The sequence below is a fragment of the Colobus angolensis genome, unplaced genomic scaffold (genome assembly GCF_000951035.1).
Source record: "Colobus angolensis palliatus isolate OR3802 unplaced genomic scaffold, Cang.pa_1.0 Scaffold7, whole genome shotgun sequence".
Taxonomy (NCBI): domain Eukaryota; kingdom Metazoa; phylum Chordata; class Mammalia; order Primates; family Cercopithecidae; genus Colobus; species Colobus angolensis.
Genome location: NW_012120709.1, coordinates 9,636,583 through 9,655,842, shown reverse-complemented (window position 1 = coordinate 9,655,842; position 19,260 = coordinate 9,636,583). Strand labels below are relative to the sequence as shown.

General features: G+C 36.6%; 1 protein-coding gene across 1 annotated transcript in view; it reads right to left on the bottom strand.

Annotated features, from left to right (window-relative positions):
• Positions 1 to 19,260, bottom strand: part of DYNC2H1 (dynein, cytoplasmic 2, heavy chain 1) — a 377,952-nt gene that overhangs the window by 174,201 nt on the left and 184,491 nt on the right. Inside the window, exons 74-77 of the mRNA XM_011927022.1 lie at positions 18,930 to 19,061; positions 17,711 to 17,783; positions 1,828 to 1,988; positions 366 to 491 (exon numbers count right to left, since the gene is read on the bottom strand). Of these exons, the coding sequence (XP_011782412.1) occupies positions 366 to 491; positions 1,828 to 1,988; positions 17,711 to 17,783; positions 18,930 to 19,061 (492 nt within the window). The remainder of the gene's footprint in view (positions 1 to 365; positions 492 to 1,827; positions 1,989 to 17,710; positions 17,784 to 18,929; positions 19,062 to 19,260) is intronic.

Below are 19,260 nucleotides of genomic sequence, written 5' to 3'. Positions count from 1 at the left end.
CCTAGGAAGTTAGGCAGTTCCCTCTGACACCCTATTATGTCTCTTCTCCCAATACAGACCAAGAGAACAAGAGCATAAAAAGAAACTAATGGTATAAATATGTCTTCTAAGCTTCCCTGTCAATCTTCATTAAAAATGTCTTGGCTTCTCTTATATGCCCTTAAAAAAAGATTTTCATAGACTTCCTATTAATATCTTATTTTGCATAATTGTACATATTTAGGAAATATTTAAATCTAAAATTTCTCAAATACTACTTTTTAATTCATCATAAATAATGCATGACATTTTAATACTGATGTCCCTTGGAGAGTACTAAGTTGAGTACAATAGATATTATTTGTACCACATTTATCTGAATCTACCTTTTCCAGAACTGGTAGCCAAGATACCACAAGATGTAAGTTCTTCAAACAGAGCCAGTCTCCATTGCGGGCACATTCTTTTAGCATTTGAATTGCTAAATCAGCTTGACCTTGACCCATGGCAACCTGCAAAAGCAAAAAAACAAACAAACAAAATTTAAAAAACAGATCTGCTAACATGTTATAATATAACGGTAAGAGATTCAATAATAATCCCTAAACCTTCCTAACTGGCTTTAATAATAAATTCAGAAGAAGAATCAAACTAATACCAGAAATTAATCTTCTTTAAATAATTAAAAGCTTATATGAATAGTTTAACTTTCCTGCCAGAATTACTAATAACAGGTACAATCTGTGGAGCTCCCCTTCCTAAGACACCTCACTGATAACTGAATATTGACCTAATGTAGACCTAATCTACTATGATTGACCAGAACTCTCTATTAGTTCAAAACCTGCACACCTGAGCCTAACAGCGCTACTATTTTGCTATATTTCATTTATATTTTTCTTTGTAAAATTTTTACTTTTCAATTTTTGGTTGCTATGAAGTATTCAGTTGTTTAAAAAATCATTATTAATTATTTTCCCAGTGAAAAAGATGTATTCACTTGCTAAACATTGAGGGTGAATTAATACATTTCATTTTCAAATTTACATGCAAACTGAAAAAAAGGAGACACCCTGAACAAACAAAAGTTCCTACCTCAGGGAAAAAAAATTGCATTACAATGAATACATTTTACTCAAAATTTTATGTATTTCTTTCAGTTCAGGTAAATAAAGTGTAAATAAACATTACTGTGATTTATCATAAAAGCATCCAAGTAAAATTTTAAAAGTAATTCTCAAAATGAAAGCAAATGTATGAATTTCCTATAGCTGCTTTAAGAAATTACAACAGATTTAGTGCCTTAAATTATCATCAAATGTCTGGAGGCCAGAAGTTTCTCACTGGCCTAAAATCAAGGTTCTGGGTTTGAAAATAAAGGTACTACTATAAGGCTACGTTCTTTCTAAAGGCTCTAAAAGATAATTCTTCCCTTGTTTTTTCCAGTTTCTGGAAGCCACCTACATTTCTTTGCTTATGGCCTGTTCCTCCATCTTCAAAGCCAGTAGCACAGCATATTCTCTCTTCTCTGACCTCTACTTGGATCATCATATCTCCTAGCTTCGCTCTTGACTCACCTGTCTCCCTCTTATAAAAAACCTTTGTGATTTTATATTGGGTCCACCTGGCTAATTCAGGCTACTCTTCCCATCTGAAGATCCTTAATTATATCAGCAAAGTTCCTTTTGCCATGGAAAATAACATATCCACAGTTCTGAGGATTAGGACATAGACATTTTTCCGGGCATTATTTGGCTTATCACAACCAAAAATGTTCATTTGACCAATATCATCAAGTATGGGAACAGCAATAGCAAAAACAAAAACAGCAGGACAATATGTACTTACCTGGTGATAACACTCTCCGCTTCTTTCAGTATTAGCAAGTTCTTGAAGTTCCTGAGAAGGATCAGCACCCGGAGAAATAATTATCAAGATGGGTTCAATTTCCAGTGTCTCTTTGTATAAACGTTTGAGATTTAGAGGCAGTGGCGACACCTCTTTCAGTCCTAAAAGATATATTTTAAAAATTAAAAATAAAAGCAGTATGCATTATTAAAAAGTTTATTAAATCTAATTATGTGATATATAATAGAGAATACTCAGGTGAGTTACAATCTCATCATATATTAAAGTTTTTCCACTCTAAAATCATATACTAGTAAGAGTCAACATCTGTTTTATGCTTAAGATGCCAGGCATTTTTCTAAATGTTTTCCATGTATGGTATCATCTTATTATTACAATGCTATGAGGTAGGTACCCTGATTACCATATTTAACATCTGTATTGTAAATTGAGACCACAATACAGGCCTGTAGGTGTATTGTAAATTGAGACCACAATGCAAGAGAAGAGTGAACCCAGCCATCAATCTATATATCTCATTAGTCCAGTACAATTCATTAATGATAGCTGAGTGCCTACTCTGTGTCATGCATATGGGGAATCAGATTTCTCATGACATAGGTAAATGATTTCATGCCAAAAAGTTATTTCTCATGCCCGTGGGGAAAAAAGGCTGTATGGGTAGTGAAAAGAATGCTTAAGACAGAAATACATAGCTGTCAGTTTATATTTGTTAGCCAAATGACCCTTTGCAAATCATTAAAATGCACTGTGCCTCAGTTTCCTCAATTGCAAAACAAGGATAAAGCAATCCACAGGTCCTTTGGAAGCAAAATAACTATAATAATTGTAACAAATGCCATTTATTCATCACCTACTGAATGCTAAGCATTATATCAGGTAGTTTATTTAAATGATATCTAAACCATACAATGATCCTGAGAAACAAATATCATTATATTAATTTTATGGGTAAGAAAACTAATACTCTCTCTTCTGCTAAAACTTGAATGTTTCCATTATTAATGTATTTCATTAAAGCCAAACTGAAAAGGCTCATGTCAGTTAATAATTTAAAATATACTTGTTTGAATTGAGCTAAAATGAGTGTTACACAGGAGTTAAAAATTAAGAAAAAATTAGGAGTATGTAACTGAGTGAGTACATGCGCAAGAAGGGCTTCCATATATTCTCAAAAGTAGAAGTGAATAGACAAGACTGCACCTCAGATATGGACATCCTTAAAGAATTAAGAATAGTAAACACTTTAAAATATAAATTCAATGTTATCATGATGGGTCAAAAGAGACATTTCTAGGTAACCAACCTGAAAAGGTACATTTCATGCATAAAGCAGCACCCTTGTCTATTCTTCACAATAGCAACCCATAATGCTAAGCATTTCCAAAGTCAGAAATATTCCTAATAACAGGTGAAATCTCTCCAAGAGCCACTTAAAATTGATGAATTGTTTTTAGAGGCATATTTTGTAAATTTTCTTTTTAACTAAGTTTAAATTGCTAACAACTATTCAATTGTTAGCAATTTAAATTTAGCAATAAAGAATTCTTACGTACTTGCAATGTAGTAAGAAATATTTCTATTCATTCAAGCATTCACTTATTTATTCATAAATTCAATAAATATCTAGGCCAATTAAATATATTGTCTGATTTAATAAAGTGTATCAAAAGTCTTTAAAATGTACATGGCCTTGATCAGTAATTAAAATTATAATAATTTAAGAAACAATTCAGGATATGGACGCAGAAGCATGTACAAGGGCTTTTCATTGTAGCTGTTGATATTAGCTAAAAACTGGTAGAAAGAAATTGAGTTTCTAACAGTAGTCTGAGTAATTTCTGATAGCCATACATTGAAACTGAAGTTACAAACATGTTGAGGTAAAATATACAGAAAAATCAGATTATTCAAGAGATTTGGCAATAATGTCAAATTGTAATATATACACTTCTATGTGCATAAAAAGAAAGCAAAGGCATACATAGAAACGTTAACAATGATTAGTGCTAATGATGGAATACCAGGTGTTTCTTATTTTCTTTTCATGTCTATGCATTTTCTGATACTCCTCTAATTACTATATATTATACAATAAAAATGTCAAAATATATATAAAATATTTTCATTTAAAATAACTACTTGCTGACTTAAATGTGCTTTATTTGGAAAATATATGCCAATACAAAAACTGTCTAAAAAAGCTAAAATGCAGATTACCATACCACTTGTTTATTTAACCAATGTACACTGTAAACTTCATGTGGGCAAGAATCATACTGAATCTTTCACTACTTTATATCCAGAGACTAGCAAATTCAATTATAACTTTTAATTTTAAAATCCCACAGGATATAAATATATGTCCATTAATTCATTTTACACAATATTTCAAAGTAATAAAACATTTTGAGTTGGAGAAAAAAAATCATGAAAAATACCTTGCCATTTAATGTAACACAGGTGACATTCATGTTACTTGGAATTAGATGTTAGCCATCCTGCCCAAAAAACTCCAGCAAAATTTCTGTTGCACTTTAAGTGAACTGAGTACACTGGTTTTATCAGTCCAAATAATTCTGATTCATGATACCATCAGACTTCTCAATACAAATCATTCAAAACTATTTAATAAAGTTAGAGAGCCAAAAATAATAATTGCACTGTGAATTATGTGCACTGGGCATGAAAAATTGCACTGTGATTCCAAAACTATTTGGAAATCACTGGAACCCGATATTCTGACCATAAGTTTAAAAATAAATACAGCATTTCTTTCAAAAAAATAAGAATAAGACAAAGGAATAACTTAAACCTTTATTGCATTTTATGCAAATAAAACATTGAGATAATAAAAAAGAAATAACTTGCAATTGAAAAAGGAACAAATTGACTCCCGTACTTTGCAGGTACCTGAGTAAAGAAAGTGGAAAATTATCAAAACTATTATACATAGTAAGTATAATAGATTCATTCTTTTTCATTCCTCTCATCCTCCGTAACAAAGAGCTAATAAGTATCAGATGTATAAAATTACCTTTCTTTTATGAGAAAAAAAATTGTAAAAATGTATCACAAACATCAGTAAAAAGAGGAAAATCAACAGCCACTACCTAACCCAATATATGTGAACCAACTAAACGGGAAACTACGCTTTAGAAATGAAATATTACTCAACCCTAGAGACAAGTAAAAAAGTCACCCAAAGGATTATAAATCATGCTGCTATAAAGACACATGCACACGTATGTTTATTGCGGCACTATTCACAATAGCAAAGATTTGGAATCAACCCAAATGTCCATCAGTGACAGACTGGATTAAGAAAATGTGGCACATATACACCATGGAATACTACGTAGCCATAAAAAAGGATGAGTTTGCATCCTTTGTAGGGACATGGATGCAGCTGGAAACCATCATTCTTAGCAAACTATCACAAGAAGAGAAAACCAAACACCGCATGTTCTCACTCATAGGTGGGAACTGAACAATGAGATCACCTGGACTCGGGAAGGGGAACACCACACACCAGGGCCTATCATGGGGAGGGGGAAGGAGGGAGGGATTGCACTGGGAGTTATACCTGATTTAAATGACGAATTGATGGGTGCTGACGAGTTGATGGGTGCAGCACATCAACATGGCACAAGTATACATATGTAACAAACCTGCACGTTATGCACATGTACCCTAGAACTTAAAGTATAATAATAATAATTTAAAAAAGTCAAATATGTTGTGGTAGGCAGAATTCTAAAGATATCTCTTTCAAGAATCCTAAGCCCTGGTTATTCAATCAAAAACTAAACTAAGTACTGCTGTGAAGGGACTTTGCAAATGTAACTAAGGTCATGAACCTAAAAGTAAGAAGATTATCCCGTGTTATTCACGTGGGCCAAGCTAATCAATTGACCCCTTAAAAGTGGAGCAGTTTCTCTAGTTAGAGTCAAAGAAGTGTAGCAGAAAAGAGAAACGGGAGAGATATGAAGCATGCAAAGGAATCAATCTGCAAATGCTGGCTTTAAAGATGGAGGAAGGGGGCTAGATACCATCTGGCATCTAAAAGCTGAGAATGACACCAAAAAACAGAAAGAAAATGGGGACCTCAGTCCTAAAACTGAATAGGGCTGTGAACCTTAATGAGTTTGGAAGTGGATTTTCCCCAGGGCTTCCAAAACTTGGAACAAAGAAATCTGGTGAGCCCATCAAGTTTCTGACCTGCAGAAGATGATAACTGGGCATTGTTTAAACCTGATAAATTTCTAGCAGCAATAGAAAATGAATGCAAATATCCTTAAGTCTTTCTTTCTTTTAGACATAGACTTGATAAGACAGATTGAGCTATGAAAGCAAGGTACATGGGATGGGATGATGCCATAAGACAGGTACAGAACTGTAAAACTAGGAAGGATGCATAGTTCAAAAAAAACTTTTGGATGAAGAACATTTAAAAATTTCTGGTTCCTGTAGTTATTGCAGCACTGTATGGGGACATGTCTCTTTACACTCCCAATACCTCAATACACATAGCATAATATACTCCTCATAATAGTTTTTTTTTTTAAGTCAAAATTACATCAGAATTACAGAAGTAAGAATACTTGCATCTGGTCAGTACCATTTTTAAAAAGCAATGCAGTAGATTTTGCCAGCACATAAGTCTTGCTTTGTAGAATCTTATTAAACAGGCATCCCTAAAAGCTTTGAGGATTGCTATACGAATTTAAATCTTCAAATCAAAACTACTTCCATAAATACATCTTTTTAATTTACTATTTTAAGGTTTATAGATTATTAAAACAGTTGCTAAAACTTAATAAGGATCTTTCCATATGAATGATGCTTGAGAAATTACATTTAAAATCAAAGCTCTAAAATTTTATTAAAAAGAGGTAAGTGCCTGTTCTACAGTGATTTGAATTTTTAAAACTTACTCATGAAATAGAAACTCCAATTTTACATGAAAACAATTTAAGAAAGCTACTTGACCAAATACAAAGTCATACAGCCATAAAATAGTGAACATAATTTTTGCTTAGAAAGAGTATGATTTTAGCAGTGTATTAAACTTTCAAAGCATCTGAATATATAAATAACATGAGGTTTTTAATTAATGTCATTAAACCTTAAATGTCACTTGACCTGGAGATGAAATAGTACCATAAGTATTTCAAAGAGTTGATAGTCAAACTATAAAATCAGTAGGAACGGTCATGTGCAATGTGGCACAAAGACCACATTATTAAAGACTAAATGGGTAGTAGGAAAAAAACTCTTAACAACCTCTCTGAAAAGTGTCCTGTTTTATTTTAACATGCATTTGAGCAATAGTAACAGCAAGTGCAAAGGTTCTGATATTTCAGAAACATACTTAGAGCAGCAAAAAAGCAAAAAGACAATTAAGTGGGTACAGAACTGAGCAAGGGTCAAGAGTGGTTAGGAGATAAGATCTGAGGGTAAGACCTCGTAGAACATCATAAGGATTCTGAAGAAGATAAGATGTCACATTCCATCAGAAGAGTTGGCGCAGAGGAGTGATATGATCTAATTTATATTTCAAAAAGCTGCTATGTTGAGGATAGACTAAAGTGGGGAAGGATAGAGGCCTGAATGGTAATAATCTTGCTTATATAAAAGTGGCTTTAAAAAAGTGGTAGAAAGTCCTAAAGGTCTGAGAAGTGACTGGATTCTGGATATATTCTGAAGATAGAGACAACAAACAAAAGGTATGGCAGTAATTGAGAGCTGATAATAGCTTGTATTAGGTTGGTACTAATAAAGCAAATAAAATGAATTCAGAATAAGTTTTAGGGTTGAAACCAAAAGAATTTGATGATAGGTTGGGTATAGAAAGAAAAGAGAGGAAAGAATTACATGAGCTGCACAATGACTTTTCAATAAACGATGGACCATGTATACCATGGTCATTCCATAAGATTGTAATGCTGTATTTTTGCTGTATCATTTCTATGTTTAGAGATACAAATACCTACCACTGTGTTACAATTGCCTATAGCATTCAGTATATTAACATGCTGCACAGGTTTGTAGCCTAAGAGCAATAGGTTATACTATATAGCCTAGGTGTGTATGAGGGTATACAATCAAGGTTTATGTACATTCTATGATATTCACACAATGAAACTGCCTAATGACACATTTCTCAGAATACATCTCCACTGTTAAACAACACATGACTGTACTTTTGTTAAACAACACTGTTAAACTGTTAAACAACTGTTTAACAACACATGACTGTACTTTTGGGGTTTTGGATTAAACAACTGAGTAGATGATAGTATAAAAAAATCGAAAGTTCTGTACTGATCACATTAAATTTGAGATATTTATTTTTGATGTTTTTAATATAAAAACATCACATAAGCATTAAATACACAAGCCTAGAATTTCAGGGCTGGAAATAAGAGATATAAGAGTCAATAATTTAAGAATGATATTTAAATCCAGGGATTAGGTAAGGTCACCTACAGGGAGAATATGAAATAATGAAAGAATAAAACCCAGGGCAAAACTATAGTAAAAAAGAAAAGTACTCTAACACTTAGAAGACATGCACACAAGAAGCCAGTAAAGGAAAGTAAAAAGGAACAGCCTAAGAGGGTTGGGGAATGAAAAAAGAAACATAACAATCAAGAGAAGAATGTGTTCTATAAAGAAAGAAATGGACAACTTTGAGTTTAGAAAGAAGTGAAAAATAGGATAGTGGCTAGAAAAGGGTCTGAGACCAAAGGAGGTATTTTTAAGACAGATGATGCTAAAATATATTTGTATGCTGAAAAAAATGATCCAGCAAAGAAGGTGAAATTCATGATGTGGGAGAAGATAATAATGGCAGAAATGAAGAAGAAAGCAGTAAATGAGTTGACCTTTGATTACAGCAAAAATATTCTTTCACAGTAAGAGAAAGGAAAGCAGAATGAGTATGAGTACTAATGCAAATGGTAGATGTGTTGATGGGAAATGAAGAATTTTTGTCTTACTGCTTCTATTTTCTCAAAAATGCTAGTAAAAGGCTACTTCAACTAATCTTAATGCTAAGGGGACAACTGTTTTCCATATTCTTAGATGTGTATTACACAGTGATTACTCACCATGTGTATCCAAATTTGGGAACATGTTAATTGTTCCAGTAACAAGATAAAGTATATTCAAAAACATTTCCAAACATGGACACCAGTATCTTTTTTTCCAACTACTGCAGTCTTTAGGATCAACAGTTAAGAAGAAGGCAGAGCAAGATGGACAAATAGAATCTTTGAGCAATTGTCCCCTGCAGGAACATCAAATTGAATAACTATCCACGTAAGAAAACACCTTCATATGAACCAAAAATCTAGTGAGTGATCACAGCAGCTGATTTCGAAAGAATCACAAGGAAAGAGGCATTGAAGAGAGTAGGAAAAATAGTCTTGGATTGCCTATACCACTCCTTCCCCAACCACAGGCAGCACAGCACAGAGAGAATCTGTGTGCATAGGGGAGGAAAGTGAGGTGAGTGTGACTTTACATTGGAACTCAGTGTGGTCCAGTCACTGAGCAGAACACAATACTGTTGCCCGAATCAGGGGGACAAGAAAGACCTCAGAGTAAAGCAAGAGGATTTTATTGAGTGCACTCAGACCCAGTGGATTAACATCCTGAGACTGGGCCCAGAACAAAAACAGCTCTTGACCTTTATACACACTTCAAAAAGGGAGTGGGCTAGCTTGAAGTAGGATTACAGTGATGTGAAAGCAAGGATACAGAGGCAGAATGAAGTCAGTTAATCAAATTGTGACAGGTGCATAACCCAGAATTACACATGACCCTTGCTATTCAGCTCAGATGGCTGTTACCTAGGTTTTGCTCAAGTGTCTTGCATGGGCTTATCTCATAACCTTCACTACGGTGCCCAAGTGGCTGTAGCTCAGGTCTGCTCAGATGGTTCATGAGCTTCATTGTACTGCTTAGATAAAACAGAATACTTGAAGCTACTAGTTACTGAGAACAGGAATCTATAAACTCATACCATAAGAGAAAGGAAAATTGTTTTTCTCCTTCCTATGTTGAGGGAGAATTGGGAGAGTCTCCAGAGCACATTCCTTTGTGTCCTAGCTTCTCAGATAGTGTTTATCGAGGCTTTTCCTGGGTCTGGGCTGTGCTTGTTGCTGCCTCTGGGATAAGTCAGCCTAATACAGAAAAACTTATTTCTTTTTCTTTTTCTTTCTTTAATTTCCTCCTCATTACCAGGCAGAATTCTATCAGTGCCCATGGAAGGAGCGTATAAAGCAGCCCTGGGCCAGAGGGAAGTCTTCTGCTTCAGCAGGAAGAAACCAAGTCCCAGTCATCTTTACCACTAGCTAATTAAATGGCCTGAGGGCCCAAATAAATCTGAGTGGCAGTCAGGACACAGTGACTGCAGTCCTTGGGCAAGCCTTCGTGCTATTCTGGTGTCCATAGCAGTGGGCTTGGGGTGTGACCCAGTGTAACACCAATTGCAGCAGCCCACAAGAGTACTTGCATCACCACTCCCTCAACTCCAGACAATGCAGCACACAGACAGGTTCCTTCTCTTCAGGGGAAGGTGAGAGAATAGTACAGAGTACTATGTCTTGCAAATTGGACACAAGCCCAGTCACAGGAAAATAAAGCACCAGTAAGATTCCTGAAACCTATGATTCCAGGCCTTTGCTCCTTAGTTGATGTTTCAAGATCCATTCTGGGCCAGAAGGGAATCTGCTGGCTTACAACCTGCTGACTAAGGTAGCCTAAGGCCTTGAATGAACATCAGTGACAGCCAAGCAGTAGTGGTCACAGGCCTCAGGCAAGCCTCAGTACTGTGCTGGTCTGGAAGGCTCAAGGCTTCAGGAATGACTCAGCATGGTACCAGCTGTGGTGGTCAAGGCAGAGCCCATATCAACTCTCCCCAAACTCTAGGCAACCCAGCATAGAGAGAGAATCCTTTTGCTTGGAGGAAAGAGAGAAAAGAGAGCAAAAGATTTTGTCTAGGAACCCAGAAAACTCCCCCTTATCTTCCTCAAGTCCACCAAGGCTGTGTTTCTAGGAGTCTGCAAGAGTCATAGAGTTCTTGGGCTTAGGGTTCCCAATAGTGCTAAAACAGCTTTAGTGAAAATAGGCTTAGGTAACAACACTCAGTCTCCTTTGGATTCCTAGAAAGCCCTCTCAAGAAGAATAGGTAAAAACAAGTCCAGACTCTGAAGACTGGAATAAATATCTAACTCTTCAATGTCCAGACAATGAGGAAAGTCCACAAGCATCAGAAACATCCAAGAAAAACATGACCTCAGCAAATGAACTATATAAGGCACCAGTCACCAGTCTTGAAGTAACAGAGATATGTAACCTCTCCGTCAAGAAATTCAAAACAGCTGTCTTAAGGAAACACAATGAACTTCAAGATAACACAGAGAATGAATCAGAATTATATCAGAGAAAAAAAATTTTTTGAGACAGTCTCACCGGCCCAGGCTGGAGTGCAGTGGTGTAATCTCGGCTCAGCGCAACCTCCACCTCTCCCAGATTCAAGCAATTCTCCTGCCTCAGCCTCCTGAGTAGCTGGGATTACAGGAGCCTGCCACCATGCCTGGCTAATTTTTGTATTTTTACGTGGGGTTTCACCATGTTGTCCAGGCTGGTGTTGAATTACTGATCTCAAGTGATCCGCCCAACTCGGCCTCCCAAAGTGCTGAGATTATAGGTGTGAGCCACTGCGCCTGGCCTATATCAGAGAAATTTAACAAACAGATTCAAATAATTTTATAAAAACAATCAATTCCTAGAGCTGAAAAATACAATTGACAAACTGAAAAATGCATCAGTGTCTCAATAGCAGAATTTATCAAGCAGAAGAATAAATTAGTGAGTTTGAAAACATGAAAATATAGAGGAGAAAAAAGAAGAATAAAAAGGATGAAGTATGTCTACAAGATCTAAAAAATAACTTGAAAAGGACAAATCTATAAGTTATTGGCCTTGAAGAAGATGTAAAGAAAGAACTCAGGATATAAAGTTTATTCAAAGAAATAGTAACAGAGAACTTGCCTAGCATAGAAAAAGGTAAGAATATCCAGGTACAAGACAGTCAAAATCACCGACAGATTCTATCTAAATAAGACTACTTCAAGGCATATAATAATCACTCTTAGAGGCCAAGGACAAAGAAAAGATTGTAAAAGCAGCAAGACAAAAGATGCAAATAACATATAAAGATGCTCCATATGTCTGGCACCACATTTCTCAGTGGAACCCTCACACGCCAGGAGGGAGGGGGATGGCATATTCAGAGTGCTAAAGGCAAAAAAAATAAAAAAGCTTCTAACTTAGAATATTATATCCAGCAACATCATCCTTCAAACATAAAAAAGAAATAAAAACTTTCCCAGGCAAACAAAAGCTAAAAAATGTCACCAACACCAGAATTATCTTACAAGAAATGCTAAAGGGAATTCTCCAATTTAAAAGAAAAGGATTCTTAAACAATAAGAAATCATCGGAAGGTATAAAAGTCACTGGTAAAAGTAAGTCTACAGACAAATACAGAAAATGCTAACACTGTAACTGTGGTGTGTAAATCACTTGTGTTGGGCATTCTTGTGTTGCTATAAAGAAATACCTGAGATGGGCTAATTTATAAAGACAAGAGATTTGATTCACTCACAATTCTGCCAGCATGGTACCAGCATCTGCTAGGCTTCTGTGGGGGCCTCAAGAGAGCTGTTACTGATGGCAGAAAGCAAAGGAGGAGCAAGTGTCTCACATGGTAAGAACAGCAGCTTGCAAGTCACATGGCAAAAGCAGGAGCAAGAGAGAGTGGGGAGGGTAGTGCCACATGCTTAAACAACCACGTCTTGAGAGAACTCACTCACTATTGTGAGGAAAACACCAAGCCACAAGGGATCTGCCCCCATGACTCAAATACCTCCCACCAGGCCCCACCTCCAACACTGGGGATTACAATTCAACGTGAGATTTGCTGGGGACGTATATTCAAACTATATCACCACTCATGTCTTTATTATGAAGTCTAAAAGATACCTGTCAAAAATAATAACCATAATAAATTGTTAAGAGATAGACAATATAGAAAGATATAGATTGAGACCAAAAATATCCTCAAAATGGGGGAAGGGGAATTGAGTTTAAGTATAAATTTTTTCTTTTTGCTTGGTTTGTTTTACTTTTCTTTTCTTTGTAATCAGAGTTAAGTTGTCATCAGTTTAAAATCCACTGGTTATGTTTTCTTCAAGCCTCATAGTAACCACAAAGGAAAAAACTTATAATGGATACACACACACACACACACACACACAAAAGAAAGAAGTTAAAATATACTACCAGAGAAGATCCCTTACACACAAAGGAAGACAGGAAGAAAGGAAAAAAAAAAAAGAAGAAGAGATTCACAAAACAACCAGAAAACAAATAACAAAATAGCTGTAGTTAGTCCTTTCCTAAAACAGCTAGAGTCCTTTCCTATCAATTATAACTCTGAATATAAATGGATTAAATTCTCCATGTAAAAGAGAAACAGTAGTTGAATAGATTAAAAATAAGACCCAACTGTATGCTGCCTACAAGAAACTCAGTTCACATATAAAGACTCATAGACTGAAAATGGAGAGATGGAAAAAGATATTCCATGCAAATGGAAACCAAAAAAGAGCAGGAGTAGCTATACTTATATCAGATAAAATAGATTTCAAGACAAAAATTATAGAAAGAGACCAAAAAAGTCATTATAAAGAAGTCCATTCAGCAGGAGAATTTAAGAATTGTAAGTATCTATACACCTAACACTGGAATATCCAGATATAAAGTGAATACTATTAGAGCTGATGAGAGAGATAGACTCTAATACAATAATAGCAGGGACTTCAACACTCCACTATAAGCATTAGACAGATTATCCAGATAGAAAATCAACAAAGAAACATTAGACTTAATCTGCACTATAGACCAAATAGACCCAACAGACATTTACAGAACATTTCCACCAACAGCTACAGAATCAAGTTATATACTTACAACTCTTAAAGGAGGTAGACTCCCAAAATGCACTTTAAAAATTTATTTATTTATTTATTTACTTATTTATTTATGAGACAGAGGCTTGCTCTGTAGCCCAGGCTGCAGTGCAGTGACACTTAGCTCACTGCAATCCTTTGCCTCATGGGCTCAAGCAATTGTCCCACCTCAGCCTCCTGAGTAGCTGGGATTACAGGCACCTGCCACCACACCCGGATAATTTTTGTACTTTTAGTAGAGGTGGGGTTTCACCATGTTGTCCAGGCTTGTCTCAAACTCCTGACCTCAGGTGATCTGCCCACCTTGGTCTCCTGAAGTCCTGGGATTATAGGCGTGAGCCACCATGCCCAGCTGCACTTGACAAATTAATAGGTCAGGTATCAAACTATCAATAAATACAAAAATTAAAACAGGTTATATGTAGCCTGATTATCATGCATATCTATTGTTTTGTACCAGCATCCCCTCCTTCACTTCTGGTAATAACCACTTCCCCATCCATGGCTGCTTTTGGAGAAATGTAATTCCATATATTTCTGATGTGATTAGTTGCAGAGGTGGATATGTAACCTAAGTTGAGCAAATCAGAGTCCTTCTCTAGGATTTTTGATGGTGAAATTGGGAAGGAAAAGTTATCTTTCTCCTTTCATCATAAGCTTTAAAATATAACCCAGGAAGTTAGTAGTCTTATCAACCAGAATACTATGAACCCTTGAGACTAAGGATAATACACAAGCAGAAATTAAAATGAGAGTCTAAAAGGAACAAGAGAGGAAGAGAGAAAGACACAAAGAAAAAGGGAGAAACAGAGAGATGGGAGTAGGGGGCAGAGAAACACAGAGACAAACTCAAGGCTGAGACAAAGACAGAGTTTCCTGATATTGTCTGAGTCATGATGTTGTATAAGTCCAGTTAACCCGAAGACCAGCCCTATCTCTTCTTTCCTGAGTATTGAATACTTGAACTAATAAATTTCCTTTATTCATTTAAGCAAGTTTAATATGGTATCTGTCACTTGCAACCAAAAGAAAGGTGGATAATTATTCTGCCAGACATGAGTAAAAATTATCTGCTACATAAACATTCTATCAGAGTCGAATAAACAGTGACCATTTCCTCACCCTGCATAAGTAAACAAAAGCACAGGGTATATCCAGACTATTTCCATATACTCATCATTAACCAACCAGGTGACCAGTCTGAAAAGTGACTCAAAATATTTGTGTGTGTATGGGTGAGGCAGAAGACAGGCATTATGCGAAAAGCTTCATTGGTAGGTGTTATGGGTTAAATTGTGTCCCTCCCCACCCCCCAAAAAAGATATGTTGAAGTCTAACCCCTGTCTCTCAAAATGTTCACCTTTTTGAAAATAGGGCCAATTGCAAGTAGAATTAGTTAACTTCACCTGAGGTCATACTGGACGAGAGTGTGCCTCAATTCAATATGACTGGTGTCCCTGCAAGAACACATCCATATCTCTTCCTAGGTTCTTGTGGTTGCCTAGAAATCTTCTGTGTTCCTTGGCTCGTAGTTGCACAACTTGAATCTGTGCCTTCATAATCACATTATGTTCTCCTTATGTGTCTGTCTTTACACAGATATCTTCTTGTAAGGACACCAATCATATTGGATTGAGGAACACTCTAGTCCAAATACCTTTACTAAATACAGGATGTCAGATTTAATTCAACATTATATATGGGTTATATCCAACAGAGAGAATTATTTTTCTTTTTTTGAGACAAGGTCTTGCTTGGCTGTCCACATTGGGCTGCGGTGACAGAATCACAGCTCACTGCAACCTTGAACTCTTGAGTTCAAGAAATCCTCCCACTTTAGCCTCCTGAGTAGCTAGAACTACAGGCACATGCCACCGTGCCTGGCTCATTTTTTAATATTTACTAAAGACAAGGTCTCACTATGCTGCCCAGGCTGGTCTCAAACTACTGGGCTCAAGCAGTCCTCCCCCATCAGCCTCCAAATGTGCTGGGATTACAGGTATTAAAACCACCTGTGCAAATATTATAATTCAGGAAATTATGACAGTGAAAGAGATCAGACCTAACCGACTCCATCTTGCTTCTAACCTTTAAGCTGACCTTGTTTATTCCTGCATGTAGGCTGAACTAATCTTGGGAAGGAATTTAGTTGATGGTTTTGTAGTGCCCAATGGGTTCACCTTGCCCATTGCCTAGACATAGTTGATTTACCAAGACAGAGCTGGCTGTGCAGGAGACCGGAGTTTTATTATTACTCAAAACAGTCTCCCTAAGCATTCGGGATCAGAGTTTGTAAAGCTGATTTGGTGAGTAGGGGCTTAGGAAGTGGGGAGTGCTGCTTGGTCAGGTTGGAGATGGACTCACAGTGGGCTTGAAGTGAGGTTTTCTTGCTGTCTTCTATTCCTGGGTGGGATCACAGAACTGGTTGAGCCAGATTACCAGACTAGGTGGGTCTGCAAAATATCTCAAGCACTGATCTTAGTTTTTACAATAGTGATGTTATACCCAGGAGCCATTTGAAGATGTTCAGACTCTTGCAGCCAGAGGCTGCATGACCCCTAAACCATAATTTCTTTTTTTTGGGGGGTGGGGGGGATTGAGTCTTGCTCTGTCACCCAGGCTGGAGTGCAGTGGTGAGATATCTCGTCACTGCAAACTCCACTTCCTGGGTTCCGGTGATTCTCCTGCCTCAGTCTCCCGAGTAGCTGGGATTACAGGCACCTGCCACCATGCTCAGCTAGTTTTTCTTTTTTTTTTTTTAAGTAAAGACAGGGTTTCACCATGCAGGGCAGGTTGGTCTTAAACTCCTGACCTCAAGTGATCCACCCGTCTTGGCTTCCCGAAGTGCTGGGATTACAGATGTCAGCCACCACGCCCAGTCCCTAAACCGTAATTTCTAATCTCATAGCGAACCTATTAGTCCTTTGAAGGCAGACTTATCCCCAGGCAAGAAGCGGGTCTTTTTGTGAAAGGGCTATTATCAATCTGGTTTCAGAGTCAAACCATAAACTAAATTCCTTCCCAAGGTTAGTTCTGCCTATGCCCAAGAATGAACAAGGATAGCTTAAAGGTTAGAAGCAAGATGGAGTCAGTTTGGTCTGAGCTCTTACACTGTCATAATTTCCTCAGTTTTATTTTTTGCAAAGGTGGTTTCAGTTTGACTCTGAAACAAAATTCATAATAGCCCTTTTTCAAAAAGACCCCTTTCTTGCCTGGGGGCCAGTCTGCCTTTGCAGACTAACAAATTAGCTACAAAATCAGAAATTATGGTTTAGGGGTAAAGTCTGAACATCTCCAAATGGCTCCTGGGGATAACATCACGATTGTAAAACCTAACCATTTCTGTGATCCCACCTAGAAACAGAAGACAGCAAGAAAACCTCACTTGAAACCCCCTATGATTCCATCTCCAACCTGACCAGTCAGCACTCCCCACTTCCCAAGCCCCTACCCACCAAATCATCTTTAAAAACTCCAACCCCCAATGCTCAGGGAGACTGATTTGAGTAGTAATAAAACTCTGGTCTCCCGCACAGCCGGCTCTGTGTGAATTACTCTTTCTCCATGGCAATTCTGTCTTGCCAAATCAGCTCTGTCTAGGCAGCAGGCAAGGTGAACCTGTTGGGCAGTTACAGGATGAACCACCGTGCCCAGACGAGAATTATTTTTCTAAAACAGGTAGAGATTGGAAGATAAATAAACAGAATGAATAAAAGAGACATCATAACATTTCTAATCTAAGGCTAACATAAAATAAAAGGTAAAAACAAATAATTCAGGTCAGTGGTCTAGTTCTTGAAAAGCATCACACTTACCCAGAGTTTTACATGCAAAAAGAGCCATGGCACTTTGCAATCTGTCCGGTCTTAGCGCCTGTACTACAAGAATCTTAAAATAAAATGCAGAATATTTTTAAAGAATAAAGTTGTGCAACTACTTTAACTAAATAACAATTAATGTTAACTAATTAAACAAATGTTTACTAAATATGGGAACACTTATCATTGTTCCATAGTATTTACTGTGCTTTAAACTGTCACTATAGGTATATAGCAAGTATATTATCAAAAATGTTACTGAAATCCGTTTACTTCCTCAAGCCTATCATCAAAAGTAAACATAGGGTTAGAAACGTCTTCTGAATCTGATAAAAAGCTAAATGGTAGGTGAAAATCACGGTATGTAGATGAGGCATTTCTGTTGACAGCAAACAGAGACCCAGAAATCCTCCCTAAAATTTTCAAATCACTGTGTTTACCTTTGAAAAAAAAAAAGGAAAGAAATAGTGTCTCGCCCTGTCACCCCGGCTGGAGTGCAGTGGTACAATCACATCTCACTCCTGCCTCGAATCCTGAGCTCATGTGATCTTTCCACCGCAGCCTCCCAAGTAGCTGGGACTACTGATTCATGTATATCTATGATATTCCTAGATGTTTAAGTTTTCAAATCAATTTTTTCTTAATCATTTTCCTTTTTGTTTAAGCACTCTTGGGGAAATAGAATTCACTACATATGGAGACACAAAGGGGTCAGATCAAGAGAAGAGATAAATGGAAAGGTCATTTCCTGGAACATCAACTTCTGAAGAGCTCTCCCAGGCTCATCTTTTCGACTAGCAAAACAATTTGAGTGGAACCTGCCAGTAGGTTTCATCATTCTATTTTAAAATAGAATGGGAAAAATCCCCTGTTACTCACTATTAGGTCTTTTCCTTAAAAATAACTCCAGGAAATGATTGTAAAATTTGTACATTTTGTATCTTAGTTTCTTTCTGAAATAAATTTTTCCTATTACAAAATCCCCCTGGGGTCTCAGGCAAAGGAAATAAAAAAAGCCACAGTGAGAGAGAAACCGACTCAGAAACTTTGGCATGATTTAATTGTCATTAAAGTGGCAAAAGCATCAAGCCCTTCCCTAAATATGCCATTAAAGGTAAAGTAACACTCTAAAAGCAAAGCTTTCCTTTAAATGGCTTCTGAATAATAAGAGAAACATTAAACACTTTTTTTGCATTTGGATAACACTACATTTTACCTGCTGAAATAAGGAAACTTTCTTTGCAAGAATAGATGGAAACTCTTGCTCACACATTGAATTATGATAATAAGTACGCCACAGAGCTGCATCTTCAAAGCAGAGGGTCTGATAAAGACTGGGGAGAGCAATCTAAAAAATAAAAATGGCCATATACAGTGAGCTATAAGCAAATATAAGCACATATATTTATTTTTTAAAAAACTAAAAGTGAGAACCAATTATTAGTTGATGTTTATTGCTCATTTTCTACTTTGTGTTGGCTTGTCTAATTATTTCTAGGTCAGCAACACTATGGTAAACTCACCTAATATTAAAGCCAGAATTAAAA